General features: G+C 37.5%; 2 protein-coding genes across 2 annotated transcripts; both read left to right on the top strand.

Moving 5' to 3' along the window:
* The first annotated feature begins 1,658 nt into the window (after window positions 1-1,658).
* LOC132269309 (probable phytol kinase 3, chloroplastic) lies at window positions 1,659-6,107 on the top strand. The gene is made up of 6 exons (XM_059770460.1): window positions 1,659-2,119; window positions 3,639-3,706; window positions 3,788-3,919; window positions 5,197-5,312; window positions 5,500-5,614; window positions 5,688-6,107. The coding sequence occupies exons 1-6, from the start codon at window positions 1,778-1,780 to the stop codon at window positions 5,863-5,865; spliced, it is 951 nt and encodes a 316-aa protein (XP_059626443.1). The 5' UTR covers window positions 1,659-1,777; the 3' UTR covers window positions 5,866-6,107.
* Window positions 6,108-11,046: 4,939 nt separating this feature from the next.
* LOC132269698 (disease resistance protein RPM1-like) lies at window positions 11,047-14,784 on the top strand. The gene is made up of 3 exons (XM_059770955.1): window positions 11,047-13,789; window positions 14,010-14,103; window positions 14,544-14,784. The coding sequence occupies exons 1-3, from the start codon at window positions 11,047-11,049 to the stop codon at window positions 14,782-14,784; spliced, it is 3,078 nt and encodes a 1,025-aa protein (XP_059626938.1).
* Window positions 14,785-15,444: the final 660 nt, after the last annotated feature.

Below are 15,444 nucleotides of genomic sequence, written 5' to 3' on the forward strand. Positions count from 1 at the left end.
AATGACATGTTATGCGAACACACCTACTAAAAGAGAGACATTATGTAACTGGTCCCATATAACTTGCGCACTATATTATTATAGTATAATAGTCTCGTAATAAATATAAAACTATAAAATATTAATTATATAATTTTGTTGTTGCATGATATGAAAATATTGTATAATCAATCTGAATTAGAATCCTTGTTTTTGTTTTGCAAAAATGCAAAAAATCCCCCTAAACTATCACGGATTCGCATTTTACCACCCTGAACTACAAAAATGAACAAGTCAGTAACACAACTATCAAAAATCGTGCAAATTAACCCCTGAAATGCAATTCCGGCCACTTTTCGGCTGACCTCATTGTAGATTTACAAAACTACCCATTGTAATTAAGAAAAAAAAATATGAAAATAAATAATAAGCGTGAAATACTCTCAATGCCCCTCATGGATATACACTCAGTTTTCCCAAACGTTGCCTAAGTGTTGTAACTTGTAACCATTTGTATTAAGTGCTTAGAGAAGAGGAGATGCAAGGTCACGAATGTAGGGCTTCGAAGTGCGATGAAAAGTAAGAGTCTCTGAACTACGATTTGAAGGAGTTATTTTGTGGTTTTGCTGTTTTGTATTGACGATTGAAGAAATCTGAAGTCTCACAATCGATTGTGCAAGAAAGAGGGTTGAATCGTAAGTGTGCTTACTATTCCAAATGTTGATTTTAGTTACAAAATCGGTACTTTATGTATTATTTTGATGTTATTGTTTGTTATGGTTACCGAATACTAAGTGTCACTAAGTTTCTAGGGTTTTTGACATTTTTTTAATAAAGTGTTTGTAGTAGAGATTTTTGCATGTGTATGGGCTTTGTTTTATGTTGTGATTGTTGGTAGGGTTTCCGAAATCTTGATTTCAACATTTTATACCACATATATATTAAATTTTGTTGGTACGCTGTCAGCACAATAATTGAGATATTGGCAAGCATGTGCATATTGGTTATCGGAGTCCTAGCTTGTGCACCTCACGGCCAAAAGTCATCTGTCTACACGACCTGCCTTTATCGGCTCCGCGCCGACCAAGAGCTCATCACACAGCCACCAGATCTATTCTCACAGCTCTTTTCTTGTCTCCTCCAGATCCGCCACGAGCTCGATCCACCATAGCCGGATCTGTTCTCACCGGCTTTTCACTGCCATCAACATCCTCAAGCTTGCCGTGCTGCAAATCCAAGTCCAAGACCTAGATCTGTCTCGCCGGTCATTTCCATCCTCACAGCCGGATCTGTTTCACCGGCCATCTTCATCCTCGAAGGTGTAGTTGTGGGGACGGACGGGACGGTGGTGATGGTATCATCTGTTTTATTGACGATGAACAGTGTATATTTAGTATAAGGGCGTGTTTGGGTGTTTTAAGTGGTTTTGGGTGTAAAGGTAAAGGGTTGTACGGTCATTTAAAGAAATTTGGTTTGTCACGTGACCTATCACGTGCGTCTTCACAGCCAAAGTCAACAGGCTTATCACCGGAGGGGGTTAATTGCACCAAATTAATTAGTTCAAGGAGGTTATATGTGAAATTAGTAGATCAGGGGGGTTAATTGCATATGACCAATAGTTGATGGGGTTTTTTTTGTACTTTACCCTGTATAATATAATGAAATTGGTTGAAGAAAGTGGAAGGAAGTTTTTCTTAAATCCAGAAAATTTGTGATATCCAAAATCAGGAATCAAGAAATAGAGAGAAGTACAAGTAGGAAATGGGGATATATTTGCGAAAACCAATAGGATCGAGTAATGGCAAATTACTTGAACAACTGCTTCGTCAATAAAGTCAGGTTCAAGTCTGACCTTCTTGAACCCAAGCTAACCAGTCAAAGACCCAACTCAGATCTCGGCCTATATCTCCGTGTCTCTACTCCTAATTACTACACTCTCTCCGCCGGTATCGTTAGTTGTCTCGGTGTCAGATTCCGGCCGCCGAAATCCCGAACTGTTCGCTGCAAGCTGACGACGGCATCCATGTTCGCGGGAAACACGGTCGCCCGCGATATCTGCGCCACCGCGTTTTCCGGTGGCGTCGCTCTCTCCGTGCTCCGATTTTGGGAGGAAACCGCCAAACGAGGGCTCTTAGACCAGGTTGGTTTCATTACTTAAAAATCATTTCTCTCTACTTCTTTTTCTTTTCTTTTTTTTGTCTTTCAGTAAAAAGTAAAAAAAAAAAAAAGCAATCTAAATACTGAAACATACACAGATTTTGGCCTGAAGTGCGTGCCCTCAAGCATAAAGATGCTAATTTTAGAGCTTTTGACCTAATGTTTTGATATACTGCTCAGATCTAATCATAGCACATAGTATAGGAATTATATGTGGATGGATTTCATGTCCTAGAGTACAGATTCAAGAAGATTTTGTTGCTGATATGAAGATTGCTAACCTCATAGTGTCATTAGAAAAAATCTCAAAGTTCTTGCTGATATACTACGAAACTTTGGGGGAAGATTAGGAATCAGCAAGAATACTGAATTACAGGTCCACATTTAATAGCTATGCTGACCTGATATCTTCTTGTGTGCATCAATAAGGGGAAAGTGGGTAATTCTTTATCTTGCCAGTTGGAATTGGAGAAAATTTAGTTAAATGTTGAAATCAATTCCTTCAAATTCCAAATCCAAGGCGCCCTTTGGGTATGATCAGTCAAAATGGGATTTGATACTATGGTTATATATTTATGAGGTGAGCCATCTCCACTACCTATTGTCATCTCAAACTCGATATGTCACTTCTACTCTGAAAGCAAAAAGAGCGGTACTTCTCAACTTTCTGCATCATTTAAAGAGAGGAGGAGGATATGTGCTCTTATAAAAGATGTATTTGTATGTTCTTTTTGTTTGGGAAAATTAATTTTAAGCAAAGTCATGAGAAATAAAACCTTATAGCCAAAATTATCATTTCAGTATTGGAAGCTATAGAAACAACGGGTGTCGAATTCTATCAACATTCCTTTCTTAAAGGACTATAAGAGCCCAAGAGGTTCTTATAAAATTAAGGGCCTAATATGGATTTCTCAAGATTTGAATGTACTTCGATCTTATCATTATCAGCCCATGAATCCCACTATTTTTTCTGCAACTTTTTAAGTCAGAGAAGTTGTACTTTCTGGGAAAATAAATTGTTTATAAAATGAGGCTACAAGTGTAAAACTGCAACTTATTAAAAGAAAAGAAGTGCAAAAATGCACATGGTGTGGTCAGTTGTCGAATGCATAACTCTTTTTACAATAAAAATGAAGCTTGGGTTCCATGAAAATTTGAAGTGGAATGTTGTTTAGAGAGGGATGCAAAATTGCAAATATGTAACCAGTTTCATTGTTCTCAAATTACATTGGGTTGGTTTTGTGGATGTGTTACCTTGTGAAAATGAGATTAGGGCCACTTGATGGGCATGTTATCTTCATTCTATTTTCCTGCCTGATGGATAACAAAAAAATTTATAAAAATATCTGTGGTTCGAATTTCGTTTTTCCTAGTCATCCAGCTGAAATGGGATAAACTGCTGCATCTGCATACAAAAAGTTGTTTTAAATCCATTCATTTAAACATCTCTTATGCCTAGTTCATATATTAATGCTTATTATCCTTTATATTTTTGTGTTCAGAAACTAAATAGGAAGCTTGTGCATATAAGCATTGGACTAATTTTCATGCTTTGCTGGCCACTCTTCAGGTAATTTCACATGACTTAAGAAGTTTTCCATTCTATCTTTTATATCTGCTTGATAATTTTTGCTATTGATGATTATTGCAGTTCTGGTCGTCAGGGAGCGGTTCTAGCAGCTCTTATTCCAGGCATCAATATAATAAAAATGCTTCTTTTGGGACTTGGAATATGGAAAGATGAGGCCACTGTCAAGTCAATGAGCAGATTTGGAGACTACAGGTGACAACTCCAAATGAAAGATTGATTTGTCATCCCTTGGTAAAATTTATGTTTTAACTACTTGCAACTTATCACTGGCTGTTAATTTCCGGGGAAGGAAAAAAAAATCTTATCACTGGCTGTTACTTTGGCTCTATGTGGTAGAAGGGGTGGAAAATTGAGAAGAAGGTAAGGTATGAGAATCAGAAAGGTACTCCTAGAAAAAGGAAAGTGTCTTTACTTCCATCCTAATTTGGTTGAGCATGAATGAAAGGGGTAATGAAGAGGTGGTTACTTTATTTTTACTATTATTATTATTAATTTTTTTTGACAGCATGGTTCATAATCTTGTATCAATCAATCCATGATAGCAGGTTTCTCTTTCTTTTTGCCCACTAAGCTGGAGGGAAATGGTGGGGTGTTGGGTGAACTCTCTCCCTCTTTTCCTATCCTTGCCCCTATCTTTAAGAAGTTTGCTTTTCTTTTTAACTCTTCTTTTCTCTTCTCAGAATTTCTCCTTTAAAGTTGGGAGAGATTGAGAGAGAAATCAAATTCTTTCATAATTTTTTGTTCTGACCGATCTGCACTTTCTGGTATATGCTGAAGCAATCCAACTTTGGCTCAATTGATCTGATTACAGAAAAAGAAAACAAATGCCTTTTCCAGCTGGGCTGCTGTCTAAATATTATCTTCTGTATTATGGGGCAGGAAATGAATTCAGTTCTTTTGTGGGCTCGACTCATTGAGAAGCTCATTCAAGCTTGTTAGCAATTATGCAAGCAATGCTGAAGCCTATATTTTGAGCTTGATTGCTTAACAAGTCTAGCTTGTATGATAACAAGCTTGTCTCAATAGGTCTGAATAGTTGGCATAGGTGCCTTTCTGTTGTGATGAAGTAGTCCTTAGGAAAGACTTTTAGAGTAGATATTAAGTATATGTCACTAAAGAGACTGAAGAAAATGAGCAATTTCTTCCTATTTCTAACTTTTGTTTTTCTAGTGAATAAAAGGCCTGTAATCATTAATCTATATTAGTCTATTTTAGGAGTGAGCAAGTCACTTGGCCCTAGTTCCTCAAGAAGCATCAGATCTAAGGATCGACTCCTCTTATGTGCAAACAATTCCTTGAAAGGGGGGTGAGTATCAACTAGGGTAAAAAAAGAGTCATAATTCTGTTAGCTTGTCATGTTACAAGTCTGAATGGAGACCAATCACATGAACCAATACTTATCTTCTACCATTGATCCTTATGTTTCTTTACGTGGATTCTGTTTGTCCTTGGCTTACTCCATGCTTCAGGGAACTACTCAAGGGACCACTGTACTATGCTTGCACTATCACTTTGGCATGTGTCATGTATTGGAGAACCTCCCCTATTGCAATTGCAGCAATTTGCAACCTCTGTGCTGGAGATGGTATTGTTCTTAGAGACAATTAGTTTGTGAGATTTAATCTGAGTTTTCTGGAAATTTTAACTGTTTAGGTAATTGAATTTTGTTTGTCACACAAGTGATAGAAACATAGAAAATACTTGGTTGGATTTATATACTTTAATACCATGACTGGTGCTAAGAATAATTCTTTTTAACCTGCGGATATCAGGTTTAGCTGACATTGTAGGAAGGCAATTTGGCAGTCTGAAAATTCCCTACAACAGAAACAAATCCTTTGCTGGTAGCATTGCGATGGCAGCTGCAGGATTCATCACGTCTATCGGGTAACTTTTGTTTGTCTTTCCACGAGTATCTATCTGGAAACTCGATTGTCACTGATAAATATTGTTGTTACAGGTTCATGTACTATTTCTCTATGTTGGGCTACATTCAGGGGTGTTGGGAAATGGTATTGGGTTTCTTGCTCGTATCTCTTGTCGCGGCACTGGTTGAATCCCATCCTTTAAGCACCGAGCTTGATGACAACCTGACAGTTCCCGTTGCTTCTATGTTGGTGGGCAGTGTTGTATTCTGATGCCAGGCATTTTCATATAATTGTGGCCAAAGTTGAACATTAAACAGGGATGAAGTTCCCTTGGTGACCTTTTGACCAACTCAGAGGTGAATTAGTAGGCATCCACTTTGTACTTATAAAATTATGTACTACATTCGATTAACAACAGTTTCCTTGTAACAGTATTTGGATCAAAATGTTATGTTCTTAGAATATGTTAAATCTGGTTTATTTAAATGCTGGAGTTGAATTTATTTTGTTTACATGCCTCAAAAAGCTGCTGATATTTGTTTGATTTACAAAATAGGACAATTAGGCCCACCAAAGTCATTTCTCTTTTTCGACTTGATAACATGAAAGAACACACTGCAGGGTCGTTTTTTGGAAGGGAGAGGTCAATCACGAAAAGCTAGTGGTTCACAACTGGAATACATGCACTACGACATTGATTATTTATTATTATTATTATTATTTTTTATGAACACCAAACAAAGATAAAAGGTTGTTGAAAAGCTAATAGTACATCTTTAAGGTGATCTCCCAAAAAAAATATGCAGTACAACATTTTCTTGCTATGTTTTATGTTTCTATTCTACCCAAAATTGACCTCCGATTCAACTAGCTGCCATACCATACTTCTAAGGTCTGACGAAATTGGAGATTTACTTCATTTGTTACTGTGGAAAGAGATTTAAATACCACAAATTCACAATGCGAAGAACATATAGAAAATAATTAATTGTTGGGGTTGTACAGATAAGTGACAGAAAAATGGTGGCAAATATGGATGAAAATGACCAAACATTTCAACAATGTGAGCATCCCACAATTGTGAAGAAACAGGGATGCTGATTGATCTCAATCTTGGTGTTCGAAGGAAAACATGGCTGTTGTGCATAAAGTATAGGGTACTTGAACATGGCGGTGCAGGCTCAGACTCCGATATTCTTCTCACCCACCACCAGTCCAACACACACACAAACACCCTTTCTAGGATATATCATAGACGTACATGTATCTGCGCATATTTATAGAATTTTTATAATTACAACAAATTTTCTTCAATTCATGGATTTGCTATTGAGCATATTGTTTGATTATGAAAAAATAAATACAACATATGTACATCAAGTAGTAACGGTAAACTTAATTACATGCAACCGTTATACAAGCCATAATTGAAATATATATATGTATGAAATCTCACAACCCCAAAAGCACTTCTAGATCAAATTACCTGCATAAGAGCACTTGATCCATGTTGTTGACACCTAAAATTAGTTCAGAAAGCTAGCTTATTATATATATATATATTAGCTGTTTGCTGTGAATTCATCCTTCAATTGCGGCGGTGTTTGGGGCACCGGCGGAGGGGTCCTTGGGCGGCAGCTCCAGCGCGTGCCGGTGGCGCGGCTGAGACAGGGGATGAGGACGAGGAAAAGAATGAAGAGAGAGAAAACAAGGATGACCAAGAAGGCCATGATCTTGCCATGCAGAGAGTAGAGCTTGTCATGCAAGAAGTGAAGCTCACCACCATCATCATCTGGATAATTGTAATTAGGAGCAGTGGCTGGTGAAAGTAGTTGAAGTTGGGCAACAAACATGCCCCTTGCAAGCAATTAATTGATATCAATACAACTCTGCTTAATCTGAGATGGTTTCTTTCACTTCTCAGTAAAGTCAACCCTCAATCAGCTTTCCTTTCTTGGTTTATTTGTTATCCTTTCTTCTGGATCATTTACCTAGTCCACTGATGGAAATAAAATCCAATACTGCCCACAATAATTGTAAAACATAGATTGTGTTTTGTACAGTGTGTTGAGATGTATAAGGACTATTAATGTCACACCAAGTTTTCACCCACCCGTGACACTTATCACACGCTGGTTAATCTATCCCCCACCTCACCGCAAACGCCACAATACAATACTGACTTCTTATTATTATTATTTACAGTATTTATTTTCATTATAACAAGTATATATATATATATATATATATATTTATTTTAAAGTAATCTAAGGTATTCCGGGCTACTGTGCAAAGCACCCCTTCTACGTGGGTGCCCTTTTCATTATTTGTGTTCAAATATAAAGTCAAATTTCAAATTTCATACTTCACCAACTATCAAGTGGACTGACAGATTTACTTAAGTAATGTAATAAAATTTTGTTGCCATAGAATTAACAAATTAAATCTAAACACGGGACTGTGAGTCTGAGATTCATCTACCCATGCATACATGTACTTGAATTAAATGCCTCTTAACTAAGTGCTTATTTTTTGTGGGTGTGGGATTTTCAATGATGATAGTTAATGGATTGAATATCTAACAAATAAATTAAAAAAGAAAGGAACATAACTTCTTATAATGTATTTTTTTTTATTCGACTCACATACCTAATTGTTGTAATCAACTTCACTTAAACTTGGCTTGCATATGAAAATGTAGATAGCAAAGAAAATGGTGGTAGACAGGAGTATTTATTAATTTTGTGATAAAAACAAGAGTACAACGTAGTGATTGGCTTTGAACAGAGACTTATCCGAACCGATCCATCATGGGACAGTGATTTAAGACCACATAATTTAGCTTTTTACACGCATCATTGTGCTCCCACAGTTGCAGGTCGTACAAGGCTCTGCGGAGGGAGGAAGAAGAAAGGAAAGGAAAGGGAACTTGCTGGTGAGTCGCTCTCATTTGTGGGCCCTTCTTTTGTCGTTGTCTATGAGGTTGACATCCGTACGTCCTATCTGAATGCGATGCACCTGATTATGGGACACACTGACCCGATGGCGGTGCCGCCCATCTATTTATGATGACGCATTTTATGATAATAACTTTGATGTCACCCCACTGACCCCACATAACACCAATGAGATAGCGGGCAGAAAATGAATGGTGTCTAAACATTAGATAGAAGTTATAACTATGATTTTTTTTAACAACTATGATTTTTTTATTTTTTGATAGAATGAATCTCACTTGGACCCCTAGCCAAAACTATACTAACCTCAAAATTGGGCCACAAAATCCAGCCAAGCCCACTAAAAGTTGGATGGGAGTGTTTCTGACCCATCTTACTTTGGACTAATGGGCCAGTGGATTCATGAACTCCATTGATCAAATGTTCCCATTTGAAGTGCGGCTGAGGTTTGGGACAAGTCTCTTAAATTCAAACTCAACTTGTGACTTTTGGTGCGTAAAATCCTTATTTCTAACCCAACATCTACCTAATATTCGATTTAAAATTAGAAAAATAATTGGAAATGAAAGTTGACTAAGATGAAGTTCATTTGCGAAATTTCAGAGGCATGCATCTGGCCGTGTAATAGTAGTCATAGTCTTGACAGGGAAACGGAGTGGAGACTATGGTGTTTGGGAAGTCAATTGAAGTGGGTGGCAGAAATCTGTTGTTGTGGCATGTCAACTGATTGCATTCACTTATTAAATTTCTTTAGTGGTTACCTCTCTATTATTTTTTCCTATGGTGATTGTTTGATTTAAGATCATGGTTTGCAGTTGCAGCATAGAGGTCTATGGAATTTTCTTTTTTCTCAGTTGCAATTCATGGTTAATCCGATCAGGGAAAACTGATTATTATTATTTTTTTTTGTCCTTTTAAGAAGCTGTCCATTATAGTCATTTTATCTAAATGGTAATTAATGACAAATTAAAAGAACGATAAGTTCCTACATCAACTATTCTTTCAATTAGTTGTAGGATTAGATCCTAAGGTCACAATTAAAATTGAGTGTGTGTGTATATATATATATATATATATATATTTCTTCCATAATGTCTCCCATGGGATTCAAATTCTTCCCTCTCATTTGAGGGGCCTGTCTGTCTCTGATTTAAATACTAGATTTTGCTTGTTCTGTCTGATGAATTCTGAGATATACAGTGGATATTGAGCTATATCATGACAGCCCCATTTGGGTCAATTCTGGGTAGATGGTTTATAACCTATCAAATTGCACTCACCCCATCTATAGTTACACTGATCTGTGCCCTTTCTTAGATGAATATGTGAATGTGCGAATCTTGGAATGTAAATTTAGCATATGATAGTTGTATTGCACTGAGGGAATGATATTATGCTCTTCGAAAATGCAGATATAAATATAATATTTTCTATGTTTTTCTTTTTTATTATTAAAATTAGGAACTTTCTATTTATCTGGATTATATTTTACACGGATGACATAAGATTGGGTTCCATCATATGCAGGATGAGGGGATGGGGAATGATATTCTTTATAAGAACGGCTAATTAAGTGAGAATTTTGATCATGATAAACCATGCTTAGATTTACCTTCAATTTCATATCTGCGATGAAGTTGCTCAATTTAATAACCGTTTTAATGATGGACTTTGATCTTCTCTCTTGTTTTGTCTGTTCGAATTTACACACATGGTGTCTGTGTCATGTCACCAATTGTTATTGTGCATGTGCTATCACAAAAAAACAGGTGCCCTGCTCATTTCAGCTTGAAAGTTGCAAACTCTAAAACGCTCACACATCCCATATCATAGATTGAAGTACACTGTTAGAAAAAAATAAGAGTTTGTTTGCTTTCCATTGTCCAACCATTGCCCCCTTCATGTTGCTTTTATTCCACATAAGGATCCATCATAAATGCATGACAACCCCCATAGAAGGCCACCCTTTGAGATTCCCCAACACACACAAGAGCACACACACAGAGACAAAACCACCAAAAGTCAAAGATCCCTTCTGCGTCTGATAAGCTCAGCTCTCTCTTCTACTAATGCAATTTTATTTTATTTTTATTCCTTAGCCCTATCACTTATCAGTGCCCTCTAATAAATTATTCTGCCAGCCACATCAAAACAATAATTGTTTTATAAACAGTAAGATAAAAATATGAAAAATTGCATTAGAGGATTTACCAACTGAAATCTACTATCCACTAGATTCGATAAGCAATTCTTAAATTCATGGAAATAAGCTGGCTTTAAGTAACCTTATCAATTCGACAAGCAATGATCTTATATTGTGTGATTTTGACCTTATCAATGTTAATAGACCATATTCTGAATCATGCCACTTTGATTTATTATTTCTTCTATTTTTCGGCTTTTAAGTTAGCTAAGCATGTACCTAACCAAAAAAAGTCAACTGAGCCATTAAACGTTGGCCTAGTTTGTACATAAAACTTCAGGCATTCCCTCCATGACTCCACCACCTGAAGGCTACCTGAAGAAAATTGAAGAGAGAATGGCAGAGAGTGCAGTAACCTTTCTGCTCAACCAGTTGACGCTCTTGCTTTGTAAAGAGGCAAAGCTCTTGGGAGGAGGAATACGGGAAGAAGTTGAGTGCATCAGAGATGAACTGGAACGCGTGAGGGCTTTCCTGAGAGTTGCTGATGCAAAGGAAGAGACTGATCCAGAACTCCAAGTATGGGTTAAGCAAGTGCGGGAAGTTGCTTACGACACTGAAGATGTTCATGATGAATTCATGCTCCACCTCGCTCATCATCAAGGGGACGGATTCTATGGTTTTCTCTTTAGGATGTCTTGTTCTATCAGGAACTTGAAAGCTCGTAATCGAATTGCTTCTGAGATACGAAGAATCAAGTACAGAGTCAGCAATATTGCCGAGGGACATCAGAGATACCGTTACAAATTTAGTCTCTCAGAGCAAGGATCAAACTCCAGTATTATCAACAATGCATGGTATGATCGTCGAGGTGATGCACTTCTACTAGAAGAAGCTGAACTTGTGGGCTTTGACAAGCCTAGGAAACAGCTAATTGAGTGGCTTGTTGAAGACAATCGGAAACTCAAAGTTGTTTCAGTGGTGGGAATGGGGGGGTTAGGAAAAACTACCCTTGTTAAGAGAGTTTATGAGGATGTAAAGGTGAAAAGAATTTTTCAGAACCATGCTTGGATCACCGTTTCTCAATCGTTTGAGCTCAGGGAGCTCCTAGAAGACTTAATTCAACAACTCTTCGACGAAATTAGGCAGCCGGTCCCTCAAAGAGTCGAAACCATGGACAACAACAAGCTGAAGGCACTAATCAAAGATTTCCTCCACCAGAGCAGGTATGTACTTGTTCTAGATGATGTTTGGAGTATAAATGCATGGGATGTTTTCAAATATGCATTGCCTAATAACAATCGCGGCAGCCGTGTACTGCTTACAACGCGCATTGTTAATGTAGCTTCTACCTCTTGTGTAGAATCTCATGGTAACATCTATACTATGAATGCATTGTCTCCGGAAGACTCTTGGACTCTGTTTTGTAGGAAGACATTCCAAGAGAACTATTGTCCTCCACATTTAGAAGGACTCTCACGAAGTATCTTAGGAAAATGTGAGGGCTTGCCACTTGCAATAGTGGCAATTAGTGGTGTTTTGGCCACGAAAGACATGAGTGGAATGCATGAATGGGAAATGGTTCACCGCAGCCTTTGTGATGAACTAGAAGGCAATGACAAATTTGAGAGTATGAAAAGAATATTGTCTCTCAGTTATAATGATCTACCTTACTATCTGAAAATTTGTTTCTTGTACTTTTGTATATTCCCTGAGGATTATCATATAAAGAGCATGAACCTAGTTCGACTGTGGACTGCGGAAGGATTTGTGGAAGTTAGGGCTGGAAAAACAACAGAAGAAGCTGCCGAGGGCTACCTCAATGAGCTTGTCAACAGAAGCTTGGTCCAAGTTGCAGATACAACTGAAGATGGAAGGCCTAAAATTATACGCATTCATGACCTTTTGCGTGAAATTACTATTTCGAAGTCAAGAGAACAAAACATTGTAACAATAGCTAGTGAAGGAAACACGTGGTGGCCGGAAAAAGTTCGACGCCTATCAATCCACTATACCTTGGGGAATGTACAGGAAAGTAAAAGTTTTTCTCAACTTCGTTCATTGCTCATGTTTGGTGTGGCAGAACATCTGTCCAAGTCAACGGTGCAGATATTATTCAATGGTGGTGTGAGGTTGTTGAAGGTTTTAGATCTCAGAGGTGCTTCTTTGGAGACACTTCCAGATGCAGTTGTCAAATTATTTCATCTCAGGTATTTAAGCTTGAGGAGAACGAAGATTAAAATGCTTCCAAACTCCATTGGAAAGCTTGAAAACCTTCAAACTTTGGATATTAAACACGCCTATGTAACTGAGTTGCCTATTCAAATCCTAAAGCTCCAACGACTTCGTCATCTCCTGGTGTATGGTTACAACATAAAAGAAGGTTATTTGCACTTTATAGATGGTTTTAAAACATTAGCAAGGATAGGAGGATTGTCATCTCTGCAGAAACTCTGTTACATTGAGGCAAACCATGGTGATGGTGGCATTATAGCAGAAGAGTTAGGAAGGCTAACCCAACTGAGGAGATTAGGGATTGTTAAGTTAAGAAGTCAAGATGGACTGGCTTTGTGTTCCTCCATTGATAAGCTGAGCAACCTTCGGTCATTGACTGTAGGTTCATTTGACGAGGACGAGATCATTAATATTCAATCTTTGTCTTCACCTCCTAAGTTTCTTGAACGACTTTATTTGGATGGACGTTTAGAGAAGTCACCACATTGGTTTTCTTCTCTCCATAATCTGGTGAAAGTAAAATTAAGATGGAGCAAATTAAGAGATGATCCACTGCCCTACCTTCAAGATTTGCCCAACCTGGTAGAGATTGAATTGTTTCAAGCGTATGAAAGGGAGGAATTGTGCTTCAAGTGCGGAGGGTTTCAGAAGCTCAAGATATTGTGGCTTCTAAGCTTAAAAGGTTTAAGTCGGGTGACAGTGGAGGAGGGTGCAATGCCATTTCTTGAACAGCTTTATTTCCGAGAATGTGAATTGTTGGAGGAGGTGCCCTCAGGTATTGAGCATCTAACCAACCTTAAAATCCTTGAGCTTGTTGATATGCCTCATAAATTAGTTATGAAATTGAATCAAGACAGACAAGGTGAGGATTATTGGAAAATTGCACACATCCCCAAAGTTTGGATTGGAGCTTTACAAGATGGCCGTTGGGAAGGACATTTCCTATAGAGTAGAAGTATGATAGACCGACAAAGAAAGTCTCCTCAGGTTAGGATGATCATTTCCATTGTTGTATTTATTATTATTGTTGTTATGTTTTATTGTACTGTAACATTTTTATTTATTTATTTGTATATAAACAGGGAGTACTTGCATATCCTTTTATCAGAACAGAGAGTGGAGTGCTGGAGTAGGCAAATCTTGCATAGTAGAATGCTCAATCAATTTTTTTAACAGGTAAGTTGGTAGGGACGATCGCGAACTTGTCCATTTTTTAATCGTTTTCATTTCATAATACTTATCTTGCAATGATCTCTAGGCTCTTAAGCCAATTATTTTTTAAGTTATCAAGTAAGGATCATTTAAACAATAGAATGAGTTTAATTTTTAGGATACTAATTCAACATTAAATCTCAAATTGCTTGAACAAATTGGTTCCCAGAAATACCACCTAAAGAGAACTGAAAAACAGTATCAATCTCAACTTCAATGATCAGAAAATTAAAAGGTGGCCACTTTATATATTTACTACCACTCCTGACAGATTATCATAATTTAAATTAAAGTCAGCAACTATATATAATTTTCATAAGCTTCCAATGTGGCAAAGAATGGCCATCAATCCCAAATGTGGAAACTCCTTTCATATTGTGTGCATTCAGCAACTACATTTGCAGCTTTCCTCACTCTCTCAGTGACCTTCTTGATTCCATTATTGTTGGTGTTGCATCTGAGTGTCAATGTATAGCGAGGCTAGGCCTTGATCGTCATTTGGATGAAGAGGAGGAAAAATTAAGGCTGTCAGCACGAGCTATGGTAGCTAATCCTAGTGATGGTGGTGAAGCAAATAGCAAACATGCGGTTGACATATTTGGGCAAACTCATGCTCCTGTAGCCAATGAATATTCGAGTGCATGAACTATGGGTGATATATTATGGCTGGAAGGTTTGCCCCTCATTTAAAGAAGTGCATGAAAAAGGTAATTCTCTTCCCCTATAATTTCCTGAACTCAACTTAACTGAACAGAGGTTTAATCACAACTAGTTATTTCTTGAATACTGCCAATTTGTTCAGTTAATAATTGATTTAGAGATTAAACGATGGATATTTCGGTTCCTGTTGTCTGTAAGATCTTATTTCATGTAATTCTGTACCATATGCATGGAAGTTCTATTGAAGGGCTTCCCTACTTGTTTGCAGGGTAGAGAGGCTCGTCTTGTGGCAACAAGAAGTAGCACAGCTGCAGAAAAACTGGTACTCACAAGGGAGCCCAACTGGTCCCAGCTACTCTTATTCGAATTCCACGGGCATGAACCGGTTGCCAAATGGAATACCGGTGTTGCAGGTGAGGAATACTCAAATGGCACTTCAGAAGAACAATGAAACAATTCTAAACAGTGGGTTGATGAATCATGATTTATGTTTTCTTTTTCCTCTTTTCCTGCTCTATCTTTACTTTGGAGGAATGTAAACAGGTTTACGTAATTTTTTATTTTTTTTTTCTTGTTCTTTTTTTCATAGCAACATAGTAGGTCTAATATGTAGCTATTTCACAAACTTAAGAGAGAATGATCACA

This window comes from Cornus florida, unplaced genomic scaffold (assembly GCF_030987335.1).
Source record: "Cornus florida cultivar Cherokee Brave unplaced genomic scaffold, ASM3098733v1 CherokeeBrave_3.0.0_Hap2_Chr08, whole genome shotgun sequence".
NCBI lineage: Eukaryota > Viridiplantae > Streptophyta > Magnoliopsida > Cornales > Cornaceae > Cornus > Cornus florida.

Bases quoted from the DNA above. Each gene is read 5' to 3' on its own strand.
- LOC132269309 (XM_059770460.1), top strand. From the start codon at position 1,778: ATGGCAAATTACTTGAACAACTGCTTCGTCAATAAAGTCAGGTTCAAG. The intron at 2,120-3,638 runs GTTGGTTTCATT...TTTTGTGTTCAG, and splicing joins AACGAGGGCTCTTAGACCAG to AAACTAAATAGGAAGCTTGT. The intron at 3,920-5,196 runs GTGACAACTCCA...TCCATGCTTCAG, and splicing joins AGCAGATTTGGAGACTACAG to GGAACTACTCAAGGGACCAC.
- LOC132269698 (XM_059770955.1), top strand. From the start codon at position 11,047: ATGACTCCACCACCTGAAGGCTACCTGAAGAAAATTGAAGAGAGAATG. The intron at 13,790-14,009 runs GTGAGGATTATT...GTATATAAACAG, and splicing joins ATTGAATCAAGACAGACAAG to GGAGTACTTGCATATCCTTT. The intron at 14,104-14,543 runs GTAAGTTGGTAG...CTACATTTGCAG, and splicing joins TCAATCAATTTTTTTAACAG to CTTTCCTCACTCTCTCAGTG.